This window comes from Callospermophilus lateralis, chromosome 5 (genome assembly GCF_048772815.1).
Source record: "Callospermophilus lateralis isolate mCalLat2 chromosome 5, mCalLat2.hap1, whole genome shotgun sequence".
In the NCBI taxonomy this organism is placed as follows: Eukaryota; Metazoa; Chordata; class Mammalia; order Rodentia; family Sciuridae; genus Callospermophilus; species Callospermophilus lateralis.
The window spans coordinates 145141459-145157072 of record NC_135309.1 but is presented as its reverse complement, the minus strand read 5'-3'; the positions used below and the strand labels follow the sequence as shown (position 1 = coordinate 145157072).

The 15614-nt window shown below is 40.6% G+C and overlaps 1 protein-coding gene across 1 annotated transcript in view; it reads left to right on the top strand.

The window, feature by feature from the left end:
- Agxt2 (alanine--glyoxylate aminotransferase 2) overlaps positions 1-15073 on the top strand; it is a 35671-nt gene extending 20598 nt beyond the window's left edge. Inside the window, exons 9-14 of the mRNA XM_076856189.1 lie at positions 810-902; positions 3493-3625; positions 4896-4987; positions 6555-6704; positions 11144-11242; positions 14881-15073. Coding sequence (XP_076712304.1) covers positions 810-902; positions 3493-3625; positions 4896-4987; positions 6555-6704; positions 11144-11242; positions 14881-14988 — 675 coding nt within the window. The 3' untranslated portion in view covers positions 14989-15073. The remainder of the gene's footprint in view (positions 1-809; positions 903-3492; positions 3626-4895; positions 4988-6554; positions 6705-11143; positions 11243-14880) is intronic.
- The last annotated feature ends 541 nt before the right edge of the window (positions 15074-15614 follow it).

Here is a 15614-nt window from a genome sequence, read left to right as displayed (position 1 = left end):
CTGTTAACCTTTAAAGATCCATCTCCTCCATTCCCACACTGAACAGATACATAAAGCTACTGAATTGCAACAATTCTCAGGAATAAGGAAACCCCAGTGATTTTTATGTGCTTAACACCCTACATTTTCAGGGGGAGTTTTCTTAAGTTTCACCAAATCCCATTATTCTACTTTCTTGTACTCTAACAAAAGAATAAAGTTTGTTTCCTTTTCCCAAAAAGCATGACATAATAGTAATGGCTCCTTTTCTCACCCATGGTTTGAACAGTTCTGCAGGATGTTTAAAACACTGCTAACATTTGCAGGTAAATGGATGGAGTTGGAGAATATCATGCTGAGCGAAGTAAACCAATTCCAAAAAGCCAAAGGCTGAACATTCTCTCTGATAAGTGGATGCTGAGCCATAATAGTGGGAGGGGGCATGGGAAGAAGGAGGAACTTTAGATTGAGCAAAGGAGAGGGGGTGAAGGGAGGGGGTGAAGGGAGGGGGCATGGGGGTAGATAAGATGGTGTAATGAGATGGACATCATTACCCTAGGTACATGTATGATTGCACAAATGGTGCAACTCTGCATTGTGTACGACCAGAGAAATGAAAAGTTGTGCTCCATTTGTGTACAAGGAAATGAAATGCATTCTGCTGTCATATATAACTAATTAGGAAAAAAAGTTTGTAAATATTTAAAAATATAAAACACTGCTAGCATTACTATCATGTTAATAGTGATAATGATCCATCTTCTTTTTTCTAAAACTGTGAAAGATCTTTGTGCTGATGTTACAGGTCTTCTTGGTTTGGTCTTTTGCAGGGTGTGAATGGCATTGTCCAGTACCCAAAGGGGTTTCTCAAGGAAGCCTTCAAGCTGGTGCGAGAAAGGGGAGGTGTGTGCATTGCCGATGAAGTGAGTAGCAATCCGAGGGTGTAACTTGGTGCAATGGGAACAAGACAGTCACAGAGAGAAAATTCTTCAAATCCTCCTTGGAATTCCAGGAGGAAAGCAGCAAGTGCACAAACTTGGAGCGTGACCATAAATGAAGGAAGCTTCTTCCAGTTGGCTGGCTGGTTTGTTAGTAGATTACTTGGTTGGTTTAACAAGTACAATAGAACATCAACATCCAAGTTGATGTCTATCAAATAAGTTACTAACAGGCATAGATTATGCTACCATTACTATTTGTGTTTTTTTTTCTTTAATTCTTTTTGGGGATTGCTACAAGAACACTAGCAAATCATATAAGAAATTTAATCTCATAACCAAATTTCCATCTTAATTTTTACCAAATTAATATTAATATTAATTTTTACCAAAATAATATTAACCAATCTGGCAGCATATACTTTTCTGACTGAACTTGCCTGGAAGGGATAGTTTTATAAATTATAATCCAGTCAAGTGCCTCTATTGCTGACATTTAGAAAATAGTTCTTGAAAAATTTGCAAACTAGTGGAGTGGAGACAGCACTGTTGTATTAAGCACACAGTATGCCCAACAGAACTACTTTGAAGACAATAAAACTCATGGGCTGTATGAGTTCTAGCTCATGTTTTTAAAAGGATGGATATACTTACATTATACCTCATATTACAGCATATCAAATAAAACAGACTTTTGTCATCTGAGAATAGCCAGGAGATAAACAGCCAAAGAATGGCCACCAGGCATGGATGTCCTCCCAGCTCACTGCAAGGTGACCCTTCATGATTGCACTAATACCTAGCTAGACCTACCAAGGACAGGTGGAGAACTTGTGTTTCATGCCTGTTTCAGTTCCACCATCTGTACATGAACAGTTTTCTTTGAGTAAAAATTCAACTGATGTTGCACTGTCCCTTGGCAGAGATTTTGTAAATGCCACCAGTTCTTTACCCGGTGTCTGTTATGCCCCCAGAGTCCTGCTGCCCTAGTGTACTAGCATGGCTTGGGCCAGGCTCCTCCTGCAGTGCTCATCCTCCCTTCTCCAACCTGCCGGTAAACTAAGCCAGGACCTGCCTGAACAAAGTTCACCCGCTATTCACAAAAGAAAACTAAAGTCAATCATTTTGAAACTAGCTACATCAGGGAAGTGGATGAACTTTGGCCTCTAAATAGCACATTTTGAGCTGCCATGGTGGGACCAACTAGAGAGAAGGTGGGAGGAATTCAAAGAAAATAAGAATTTCAGAATTTTTCAAGAGATGTGGTTTCATGTCTTTCAAGAATATAATTGGATGCTGTTCTCACATAGGGTGACCTTAAGGCCTGTCCTAAAGGCTGTCCTAATGAATTTGAAATTAACTGCTTTTAGGCAGATTGCACATTCAGAGTCCCACCTTATCTCTGTTATAGACCCAGCTGCTCCACTTCCAGGAAGGCACTTGAGTTATTTGCCTGGGAGTGATCCATCTCTGTCTTAATATTGATTCTTCCTAAGTGACTAATCATGGTTTACTGCTCTGCACAATTTTGTTCATTGTTCAGGTAATTTGATGTTTCACCATTTATACCATCGACTTGTGGCTCCTAGATAAAGTGAAAGAGGAAGACAGGCAGAAAGACAAAATGTATAGGCTTCACTACAGTATCTCATTTGGGCCAATTAATCAGCTTTCCCAAAGGCCCATGACTAGGAAGTAAAAGACTCAGGATTCTGCCCAGATCTTTCTGACTCCTATATGTGAGCCCTTCTCCTACACTGGTTAGTATCATCTAAGAATAACCCCAGGAATCTGCCTTTGTTGAAGTGACCAGGAGAGAGTAAGGAAAACAAGAAGGGAGCCTGAGAAAGAAACTTGCTCTTTTAATTGCATATTAGAATGAGCTTCTTCTATACCTAATCCCCACCTGCAGTGCTCATCCTCCCTTCTCCAACCTGCCAGTAAACTAAGCCAGGACCTGCTCATGTGTGTACATGTGTGGAGACAGACAGAGAGACTGAGTCAGAAAGAGATCAAGTTTACCTTCACCAGAAAAGCCCTGTCAGAAATTTTCATGGAGATATTTGTCAGGCTTTATTCAATCAATCATTTCTGCCACCCCTTCATTCATTCTACTAATATTAAGTGTCTTTTTTGTATCAAGCACTGTGCTAGACATTGTGCATAGGGGAGGAATAAGGCAAAGTCCCTGCTATTGGACATGTGCAGTGGAGATGAAAGTCCACAGTGAGAGGTTCTGATGGCATGTACCTTGAGTGGGAGCTCAGGAAAAGCTTACTAGACCAGATAATGAGTAAGCCTGGTTTTGATAGACATGAAGTTAGCAAAATGAGGAAGCAGGAAAGGGATCTTCCAGAGAGAGAGAGGACATGACACACAAAAAACTAAGGTCAACTTTCAGTCCAAGCCACTGCAATTTCTAGATAACAGAAGTTCAACTTCTGAATTAACTGGATGAGCTGGGCAGAGAAGGAAGGAGAAGGGCAGGGAGAAGAAAAGGAAAAAGAACAGAGACTCAGATTTAAAAAAAAAATCCTTAAAAGGTTTCCAATGATTTTGCATCTGTCTTCATCAGGTACAGACAGGATTTGGAAGGTTGGGCTCTCACTTCTGGGGCTTCCAAACCCATGATGTGATGCCTGACATTGTCACCATGGCAAAAGGGATTGGGAATGGCTTTCCCATGGCAGCAGTTGTGACTACTCCAGGTAGGACCCCAAAAGTTTGTTCTTGCTCCTGGCCCTCCTGCATTGGCAATGGTATCAAGCATACAGGTAGAAACTTATGTGGGTTGGAGGCAGTCATGGGAACTACATGATGCATTTAACAAGCAAATGAAAGAGAAACAGTCTGTCTGCCAGACTGTGGGGCAGATAGAAAAAAGCCAGCCCTTTTGCTTTAGGGAAGACTAATTCTCCCTTCCCCACAATTGAATGCAGGGTCCCAAGACACTGATAAAGGATAGGAAAATGTGCTACAAAATCAAACCCAACTCTGGAACTTCTAAGAGTCATAGTCTTCAAAAAGATTCTTATATGATTACCTGTGATTCAAGGTTGGAGAGACAGATTTCTCCATTCAAATGTCTAATGAACAAAACAGCCAAATACAAGTAAAATCTCACTTACCCAGAACATTCTATGAAATGAATGTTAGAATACATATTCCATGGAACTAGGTTTTGCTATGTGTCTTTTTTTTTATAAACCATTGATTATTGAAGCTCTTAAAATCATTGTATTTATATTTCCCACCAATAATAAGCACATTTGTAAACCACTAATTAGGTGCCCCTGTGATATTTCACTGTGTTTATTGAATGAGTACATGTCCAAAAATATGGTCATCGAAGGTAAAGTACAATGAACATGACCAACTCCGAAACAATTGGAATCACATTACTAGATTTTGATGTGAGATTTTTTTTCTTGACACTTTATCTCAAGTAGAACTCAGGGGTTTAGTTAATTTAAGGTTCTATACAAAATTCCCAATATGTCCAAAATTTCAAGGTACTTTCCCACCCATACAACACATTATAAATTTTGTTATTAAACTTCTCATTGAGCAAGTAGGCTCTTTCTCTTTACCCCCTGTATTAGCTCAAGCTGACAAGACAAAATGCCACACTGGGTCTCTTAAACAACAGACACTGATTTCCTCACAGATTTGAAGACTAGAAGTCCGAGATCAAAGTGCCAACAGGGTTGGTTTGTGTTGGGACTTCTCTCCCTGGCTTGCAAATGGCCACCTTCTTGTTATATCTTCACATAGCCTTTACAATAGGTGCCTTCTCAAAGGCACAATCTCCAAACAGTCACAGCTGAGGTTAGGTTAGGGTCCATAACATCCTATTAGATGAATGATGAATGAATGAGCCCTGATGCCTTTTCCTAAGTAAACATAACCACAGTGGTGTGCTGGGAGGTGACAGGTAGGAATGTGTCACTCTATCCACTTTCTATTTTCTACCCCTAGAAATTGCCAGATCTTTGGCTAAACGCCTGCTTCACTTCAATACCTTTGGAGGGAACCCCTTGGCCTGTGCCATTGGATCTGCTGTGCTCGAGGTTTGTTCCAGCACTCACATCAACATTGCACATTTCACAGAATATCTATTTGAAAACCACCCAATGTCAGAACTCACACGTTGCATGAAGTGAAGAGCTAATTAAATATTCATCAACTTCAGTTAGGTTTCCAATTATTACTCTGCCTCCCCCCTTTTTTAAGTTCTACTTCGGGTGCTTAAAGTATATTAGATAAGAAATAATACATAATAAACCCCACATACATGGGAAGTGTAAGAATTTGCCTCGCCAGGTGGCAATGTTATCTGTATAGTGTCTTATGGATAGTTGCTAACTTCTATCCATCTTTTTATCTTAATTTTAGCCTTGCATTGTATGTTTTTCTTCCTTTCTTTTGTTTCACTATCATAAATAATGAAAAACTAAGTTGTATGTGGTTATAACTAGGTAATTCAGGTACTATTAACAACTGTTCATCCCTATACCATTGATTTAGCCTTGTATTAGCATATTTTCCTCTTGAAAATGTCCTTTTAGAAAAAGTCCTTTCAAAAATACATCATATTATTTGCTTAGATAAGCATAATGTATTTCTGCAAAAATGTCTAAGAAGTTCATAAATTTGTAGGAATGGAAACTGGCTGGGGTGAGGGGTCAACAGGAATCATTCTACCATCTACCCATTTACACTCTAAAACTTTTGAAACATGAATATGATTTACCTATTTGAAAAATTGAATTTAGAAGTACTTTGAAATAAAAATAAGTAAGTAAAACTGTTTTGCTAACTAAAGATTTATCTTCAAAGATGATCAAGTTATGAGATGAGAAAATGTGGGTAGAAATGTGTAATTTATTTTATTTTGTATACACTGCTAACTCTTTTTGTTTTTTTAAGTGCTGTATCATCTCAACCAATTTAGAAAGCAGAGAGGGTTTAAGTGAACCAATAGGTCTTAAAAATGTCAAGATTTGCCTGGAATCATGCAATTACTATCATCTAAATATAGAAGTAGTATATTTCATGTGTCTTGTCAAGAATCATAGGTGTCTGCTATGAGTAGAACTTAGTTGAAAATCCTTTAATATCTTCAGATGACCTGGCTCTGGGTAAACACAGGGCTCAGCTCAGCTAAAGAAGGCAGGGTCCCAAGGTGGGGCACTTAGGCTATGAGAGCTTGGGTCAGGCTGAAGGATGCAGGACAAAGGTCACTCACCCTCAGCAGAGAAAGCACCTGTGAAATTTCTTTCCTCAGAACATTTATATTTTTTATCACTGCACCCTAGTTCAGCAAAGCCTGGACATCATGAAATTCTGGATTATGGAATCTATGTTACTGACATACTGACACATACCTTATATTCTCTCCTAAATTTTTCTTACCCCTGAAAGTGGGAGTGTTTGGGAGAAGCATCCCTTTCACGGAGACCTTTTAATTGCTTTCTGCAAATCTTTTTGTGTTATCCATGGTGTGTCCACACTGGACATTTGGGGTTTGGTGTGCCTGGTTACTGTAAGAGGGTCATAGACATTTATCTCTCTGTGCTTCTCAGTCAATCTTGAAACTTTGGTCACATAAGCTCATTTGGGGCTTTTTCTCAACAGGTGATTGAAGAAGAAAAACTACAAGAAAACTGTCAAGAAGTTGGAACCTACATGTTACTGAAGCTTGCTAAGCTGCGGGATGAGTTTGACATTGTTGGAGATGTCCGAGGCAAGGGCCTCATGATAGGGATAGAAATGGTGCAGGACAAGGTAGGTTCTGATCTGGTGGCTACTCAGCGCCAGCAGGAGGTAGGAAGCACCAGCTAAAAACACACTCTTTTTTCACTCTTGGAAGAAGGAGAGGGTGGCATAGATAGCAAGACTCAGTGAAGCCCTTCAGAGATAGGGAGGTAGTATTGACTATGAACAAAATGCTAGCAGATCATGCAGATCTCGTCGACACTAGAGTCCATGCCACTAAGAAATTGTGACTTTTCTCCCTAAAACAAGAATTGGATGCTGTACGGAGAGAAGAGAGGGGGAATCTTGACAGGGCCAAGAGTTCCCAGAACAATCTCATAGCCCTAACTTTTGTCCACAAGATAGAAAGTGGGCAACTGATTCCTTGTTATTTGGTCTTAACCATACCCTTCTACTTTAGAAGTACTGATTCTCAGTTCTTATAATATTCAGGTCACACCATAGACATAAGACTCTTCATTAATAGTCAGTACAAAGCTGGGATAGTTAAATAGAGTTGAAATAAAGTAACCTGAGGCAGAGCACTCTGGTTCATGAGCCACATCGTACTTATTATCTTCAGCTGGTCACCCAGTACCAGATTGTTTTGAGTCCACCCTAGTTCTCACCCCATGAACTCCATGCAAGATATCTAAATTCAAGTCTGGACTCCAGAGAGGTAAACCCAACAAAAGAAGAGGTGTGTCATTATGCCAAACTCAATTTCTGTGTGCTCATAGACCCATGAACAAAGATGTTCATGAGAACTTTCACAGTAAAACATCAGAATCTTCTCAAATGGCCACTGATACAAAAGAGATACATTGTGGCACATCCCTAATACCAATGGCATAGATTCATGTTTTGGTGTGGAAATATGTTCAAACCCTTTTGTGGGAAAAACGAAACCAGTCCCTAAACAGTGCCTTTAGAATGAAATCTTTTTCTCCTCCCTCTGCCATATATCAGTTTTAAGCACGGGCTGCACCCAGATTAGAATCCCAGCTCCTCCTTTCCCTAGTTCTACTCTCTGTCCCCTGAATGCCATTCACTATCCTACACACAAATGTCACCTCTCCTCTCTGCCTCTTCCGTGGAAGTCCTGGTCTTCTACAAGGTCTACACACTCCCCCTTTCTCCCTAAAGTTTCCTTTTTCTTCTCCCTCATCTATTGGCTCCACCCTTCAGAGTATTCCTCAAGTACTCCCTGACAAAGGAGCTCCTGTGGACAGATCTTCTGCACCATCTTGGACAGCTCTGACGGTGTTCCATAAACTGAGTGTCTTATGGACAAAAAAAATTCATTTTTTAAAGTCCTAGAGGCTGAAAGGTCCAAGATAAAGGTGACATCAGATCAATATTAGGCTATGGTTCACTTCTTGGTTCATAGATGGCCACCTTCTTTCTGAAACCTCACATGGCAGAAGGGGCAAGGGAACTCTCTTGACCTTTCATAAGGGAACTAATTTCACTCATAAGGGTTCCACCCTCATGACCTAATCACCTCCTGAAGGCCCATCTGCTAATACTATTACACTGGGAATTAGGTTTCAACATATGAACTGGGGTTTGGTGGCAGAAACTTTCAATCTATGACATAAACCATGTACAGACTTAGTTTTTATTGTTTAAATATCTTATTTTCTTTAATAATTTTGTGGCCAGGAAACAAAGCATGTGGTAGGTGCTTTGTGGATTGCCTCCTGCAATGCTTCAGACCACATTCATGTAATTATAATAGCCCAGAGCTCTGCTATAGTGCTAGCCAGCATAATCCAGAATGATATTTCCACCTCTCATATACTTGGTTAGAATGTAAATTGGTGCAGTTCTTTGGACAGCAATTTGTTTGTAACTATCAAAATTTTAAATGTTTAGACTTTTTGGTCTTGCAATTCTACTTCCAAAAATGTATCCTAAAAATACAAAAATATATAAAGATTTTTTGAATAGGGATGTTTGCTGCATTGTTTACAATCATGAAAAATTAGAAACAACCTAAATGCCCAATAGTAGGAGATTGGACATATTACTGGCAAACAGTGAAATATGAGGTAAGTTTTAAGACTATGTCCAAATATACTTACATGGAAAGATGTCCAAAATATATTGTAATTATTAAAAGAAAATTGCATAATTTTTTTTCAGTTCTGGGTATTGAACCCAGGGGCACTCTTCCACTGAGCTATATCCCCAGACCTTCTTTTATTTATTATTTTGGGACAGTCTCACTAAGTTGTCCTGGCTGGCCTCAAACTTGAATCCTCTTGCTTCAATCTTCTGAGTCACTGGTATTACAGGCATGTGCCACCATGCCTGACCACAGAACAACATTATAACTTATTTTTAAATATGCATATAAATGTATTTTCGTGCAAAGAAAGAGTGCCTAGTTCACATCAGATTATCAATACAATATGTCCTTAGGCATAGAATAGAGGGAGAGGAAAATTTTCAGTATTACTTCCTGCACTTTTACCATTGGATTTTTTTTTTCAATAATCATGTATTATTCTTATAATTGTTTAAATACAGATTTGTCAAAAAAAAAAAAAGTAAAAACTTAAAGAGATAAAAAACGGATGCCTAAAGCTACATTCTGCATCCAAAAAGAAGCACATAAGTAATTTTGTTTTCAAGCAATTGAGACACAAGCATGAACATGAAGGCCTGAGCAGGCTGCCCTGTCACTTGGAGTTTCTGGCCCTGCCTGTCCTTGTGGAATGCAGACAAGATATTCAATTAGTCATAGCTGTTGAGGTTGGGGTCGGGTAAGATGGAAAGGAAATAAGGAGGTCTGGTCCAGACCAATGTTGGGGTGAGGCCAGACAAACTCCATCTTTACAGATCCATAAAGTTGAGCAAGGCCTCCACCAACCCAAGCCTTTCTAATAATGCTGGCCCCTCTGATATCTGTTCCTTCAAATCTCACTTAACTTTTCTCCAATTCTCACAATTTGACACTCAATTATCTTAGTCTTCCCTCTCCAATAAATGAAAATCTCAGGGGCAAGCAAGAATGCATGGTGAAATTTGGAGTTCGAAGAGAAGATCTTAGTCTTTTTCTCCCATCCCAGATACTCCATTACCAATAATCTGAAAGCTGGAATGTTACTTTTCTTTTCATAAAACTTTAAGACAAATTTTAAAATATGCAAACAAAAGGGGCCCTTGGAAGTCAGACACATTGCATAGTAAGATACAGACCCCTGAGCTGGGGCTACAGCTCAGAGGTAGAGCACTTGCCAAAAATGAGTGAGGCACTCGGTTTGATCCTCAGCACCACATAAAAATAAATGAATAGAGATATTGAGTCCATCTACAACTTAAAAAAAATGAAGAAAAAAAAAAAGATACAGACACCTTACAAGGAATAGAGAATTTTCAGAAAGGGCTGTGTCAAGAGGCACTGGGGAGAAGAAAATAGACACCAAAGCCCATAGGAGGGCAGATAGGAAGTGCTGAGAATGATAAAACTGACCATGGAAGTGGAAGGAGCCCTTCTCTACCTGCAGGGACTGTCAGGAGCAAGGATCATGTTTTATGTACCTAAAACCAGACAGCCAGGGCAGCAATGGAGGAGGAATGGAGCAGATCCTTGCCTGGCCATCTGAGATCTGAGCAGCACCCGTTAAACACAAATCCTAAGCCCAGCCCAAATATTCTGATGTGGCCTAAGGTGAATCCCAAGTATTTGTACTGTGATAGGCCTTTTATGTAAGAAACACAAAATCAGACTTAAAAATAAAACATAATTAGAGGGAGAGATTTATGCTCACAGATGAAACAGTCAGGAGATACACAGAAACAATGCAAGCTGAAGCTTGCTGTCACCAAAGGGAATTGACACGTTGAGCCCCCACCCAGGGGAGCAACAACCTCAGTTACCTAGAAATCAGACACCGCCTCTGGGTCCTGAAGGGTTTACCTTTCCTCCCGCTGAAGATGAAGTCTTGTGGGTGGGGTGGGGTGGGGAGCAAATTCCACAAGCGGGAAAGATGAGGACACAATGGCCCCACCCCAGCTTCCTGGCCATGCCAGGACCCAGGGAACACTTGGGCTGCTGGTGCCCTTGAGCAACTGTTGAGCCACTTCCTGGACTTTGAAATGCGCCCTTTGCATGGGCAGAAGAACACAGTGAAGAGTTGAGAAGGATTTCAACATAAATAACACAGACTCCAAATCCAGTTATTGAGGAACCAGACTCCCAAGGTAGCCATTAGCAGAGCCAAGATTCACTGGCTATCTGTATGGAATTTCATCTGGTTCCTGGGAATTTGGGATGAAGTGGAATAAAGACAAATATTTTTAATAACACCCTCCAAAAATCTGGTTCAGCGAATTAACAGCTTTATTTAATTACAGGCTCATTCATTGCTTTCCTTTTGTTTTGTTTTCTCCCTCTTGGGAAATAGTTCTTCTAACCATGCAAACACCAATTAGGAAACATTTTTAAAATGTATTCACAGATGAGCCGCCAGCCCCTTCCTCTTCAAGAAGTAAGTCAAATCCATGAGGACTGCAAAAACATGGGTCTCATAGTGGGAAGAGGCGGCATTTTTTCTCAGGTAAGAGAAAGGCTGATGTTTAACTGTCCTTTTAGGTAGGATATCGCTGAGATGCCAAGGCAGGTGGCTTTTCTTCAGGACAGTAGGCTCTAAGGGGACTGCTCAGGCATTCTCAAAAGGGGCAGTTAGTCCTCCCTGTGGCCACGAGAGGGCGCTGTAGTGAAATGGTTTGGTTATCACAGTTCTGCAGGAAGCAGATCCTGGCAAGCTTAAGATGTACAGCCAGCCCACATAATTAATGGTATGGAGAATGGTAGAGACCTAACAGTCATGCAATATACACCGTGTCTCACTTATGAGTTAGTTTTAACTCCTGTTAAAGAAATCCTAGCCATCATTGACTCAGCCCTGAGTTCTGACTTTATGAACTTGCTCACAAAGCAAGTGACCATTGTGGCAGGGAGCCACCTAACAGCCTTGGAAGTCCCAACTGATCCCTGCAGAAGAGGTGGGGGACCTACTGGGCATGGTCCCTAGTGCGGTACTCAAGACCAGATACGGCCAGTGCCCTCAAACTCTGGTTGGGAAAATCAGAGATGGAGCTCTCTCCCGGCTCCCTTCCTGGAAAAGCCAAATCCCAGCTTCACAGTCAGGACCTGCCCCTGAGCTGCTCACTGAGGTACTGCTGCTGTGAGCTACATGATCTGTCCCTAAATCCCTCACACCGACAGGTCCCACACCAGGGATGGCCACCAGGGCAAAGATTTAAGAGTAAGAGTAATGTCAGCTCCCCTAATTTGTTCTTGTGCTCTATCATCTTTCTTGCCCATTAAAAAAAATATGACGCATAATAATTATACTTATTTGTGGGGTACTATCTGATGTTTCAGATTCTATATACATTGTGTAATGTCCAAACAAGGGTAAGCATATATATCACCTCATTTATCTTTTTTTGTGTGTGTGGTGCTGGGGATTGAACCCAGGACCTTGTGCATGTGAGACAAGTACTCTATCAACTGAGCTATATCCCCAGCCCCATTTATCATTTCTTTGTGGTGAGAATATTCAAAATTCTTTCTTGAAGCTTTTTAAAATATGCAATGAATTATTGTCTATAGTTGACCAATTGCACAATAGGAAACCAGAACTTCTTGCTCCTATCTAATTGGAGCTCAGTGTCTCTGACAATTTCAAGCATTTCTCATTTCTGCCAGTTTCCCTGGTCCATTCCTGCCTCCTACTGACATATCCATTTCTTGCCTCATATTTTCCAGAGAAAATTCGAGCTATTAGTCAAGACCTCTAAATAAACTCTAAATATTTGTTTTGTATAAATTAGATAACAAAACTTAATTATTAAAATCCTCAGCTCTGTGAGTTATAAAGACATGAAACAATTGTTCACTTACTTAACTATTCCTTTATTACTTGGCCAACATTTATTAAGCACTAAGCAGCAGGTGCTATGCTGAAAACTGAAGATACAATGATAAGTAAGGCTGGTTCCTCCTTCATGAAGTTGATAGGAGAGAAAAACATATAATCAGAAAATTACAATGCAATCTTGTGAACTCAACTTCAAATATAAAAAGAAGTGTTTATAGGAGGACAATGGTCAGCCTTTTGGACTAGCAGACTGTTTACCAATGTCCAGGGGCTGTTTTCAACATTTTCCCTGTATGAACTCATGAAATGACCTCAAAAAGCCTAGGAAATAATGCTAATTATCCTATTGTACAGATAAATAAAAAGAGGCATGGAGAGGTTAATTGCCCAAGTCATATAGCTAGTAAGTGGAAGAATGAAGATTTAGAGTCTGGCAGTCTTTTCTGAATCTGTCCTCTGATAGCAATAAACCTAAGGTGACAAAACTGGACTCAGGGAGTGTGGAGTACAGGGGGTGTGGCTTAGGATGCTGTTTGAACTTGAGCAGTGGTTGAAAGGACAGCGGAGACATTCGAAGGATAATTTTGGAATTCTGACTTGGTTCAGGTGGACCTGAATGAATTCATCCTTGAACATGCTCCATTTGCAGTAGCTTGTGAGCATCTGGCTATAGTCAAGTCTGCAGGGCTAAAATGAAGACCACAGCTGAGAGTTTCAGCATCTAAGTGGTGAGAGAGGATCAGGACATGACACAGGAAGCCAGTGTCTAGGTGATAGGCACAGTGAGGTGTGGTAAAACCACCATTTGATGGCAAAAGGGAAAGGTGCCCAGATGGAGACAGAAAGGGGCAGACAGCATGAAGAAGGTTAGAAGAGAGTGGAAGCAAGAGAGTAGAGAGGTTCAGGAAAAAGGAAGGTCCAAAACATGAAGTGGACAGGAAGGATAAGAGCAAGAAATGCCCAATGGATTCTCCAGTTGATTTTAGTCCAGTAATGTCAGAAAGTTCCAGGAACAGAAACCATACTAACATGGACTGGGATGTAGATGGGATTGGAAATGGGATGTGAAGTGAAAACTAATGCCCAATAGGCATCAACCCATCTTTCTAATATGTTTGAATAAAAGGAGGAGGACAATACCTGTACTGTAGCTAGAGGGGACCAGGAATCACCTCAGATGGTTATTTGTTGTGATTTGGATTGTGAGAGAGAGCTTTAAGCCTACTAAGTTTAGAAGCTGAGGGAAAGTTGAAGAGAAGTTGAAAAGAAATGATAGATGCAAGAGAACCCAGGGGTGTTTTCTGGAGTGGTGGTGATGGGAGTGTCCAAGGTCAAGGGCACAGACAGATGATTTGGAGTCAGTAAGGACATCTCCTTCTCTGAACCATTGGAAAAGGACATAGATGGCTGTCAGAGCAAACAAGTTTATAGAAAGGTCTTGCTTGGCAGCTTTAACTTTCTCCAAGAATTATGAGGCATGGTTGCCTATAAAATAGAATGAAAAGCATAGGAGTGGATAAAGAAAATTAAGGATACTGGAGGTTTAGAAGGAGAGAGAAAATTGGCGGAGGTCAATAAGAATCTCAGAGATGGGGAGACGCTGGAGACCTTGGGTGGTGTCATCAGGCATGCTCTGTGACTTCCTTAACACTTCTCAGTCATGTGAGTCGGAGGAAAGCAGTTCAGTTATAGCTTTAATCAGGCTGAGATTGGGCCATGTGGGTATTAGTGGCATAAAGGTGGAAATGCAAGCAAACTGAAAGGGCAGGTGAGAGCATACTTCAGTCAACGGTGTGCTCCAGGCTGGTAGGAATGAAAGGAAGAGATCTGAGAGGGGAGAAAGACCTGAAGATAATGAAGGGATGAGGAGACTGGGGCTTGGGGTGAAAAGGGTAGGTAGGTATAAATGGGAATCCGAAATTGGTTATTCTGGTGAAAAGAAGGCTCATGACATTGGTTTTGGGTGTGAGTGGATGCAGAGAAATGGAGATAAAAGTTCTGAGAGTTTGGTCCATCAGAAAAATGAAGCTAATTGGTTGGGTTCTATACGGAGAGAGGGAGGTCACCTTGGTGATGGCAGTAAGTGAGTGTAGAGAGGCACTCAAGATTTCAGTAAAGGTGGTAGACAAGGAAGTGAACAGATGACAAAAAGAGAAACATTTGGAGATGGCTCTGGAACAAGGAGAAGGAGAGATGAGAGAAATGTAAGAAATGTCATAAAAACACTGTGGGAGTCTTAGTTTAGTGCATTTTCCTCAAAGCCATTTGATTCTCTGATGATTTGTTGCTCTATTTTCCTCTCTTCCCAGACCTTCCGCATCGCACCCCCAATGTGCATCACTAAGCCAGAAGTTGACTTTGCAGTGGAAGTATTTCGTTCTGCCTTAATCCAACACATGGAGAGAAGAGCAAAGTAGAAGTTTTAGAAATAAAAAAACTCAAGTCTTAGGAACTTCCCACTTCTATGCAAGAGTGAATCTGAGGAATTTCAAAACCACTGGCATTTGGGAGTAAACCTGCAGCTCGCTCAGTAGTTGTAAAAGACAACTGATTGCCTCCTGACCATATTTATTAACAGAGCTCCTATTATTGAGAATTCCATCATAGAGAAAAGGATCTCTGTCTTTAGCGTAGAGAATCACCCATAGTTAGTCTACAGCCATTTGATTCTCCTTTGCATTAATTAGTTTTGGAATGAATATGTGGTACTTTTTTGGCCAATGAATCCTGAAGGAAAATCTTTTGGTGGAGGTGCCTTCAGGGAAAGGCTTCTCTACTTTACTCTTCAGCTCAAGAAGAGATGTCTTCTTGTTGCACTGAAAACACCTTATGTTGAAATGGGATTCCTGGAACCACATCATCTGTCTTGGAGCCAATGGGAAAAGCCTGATTGCTGAGGTTGGAAGATAAATGGAAGCTGAGCATTTACTGATGCTAATGAAGCTCTGATAACCAATCCTGGAGCCACCCTACCACAGGCCTTCTTGATATATGAAAGAATAAATTCATAGTATTGCATGAGTCCTTTTAAGTTTTCCATTAT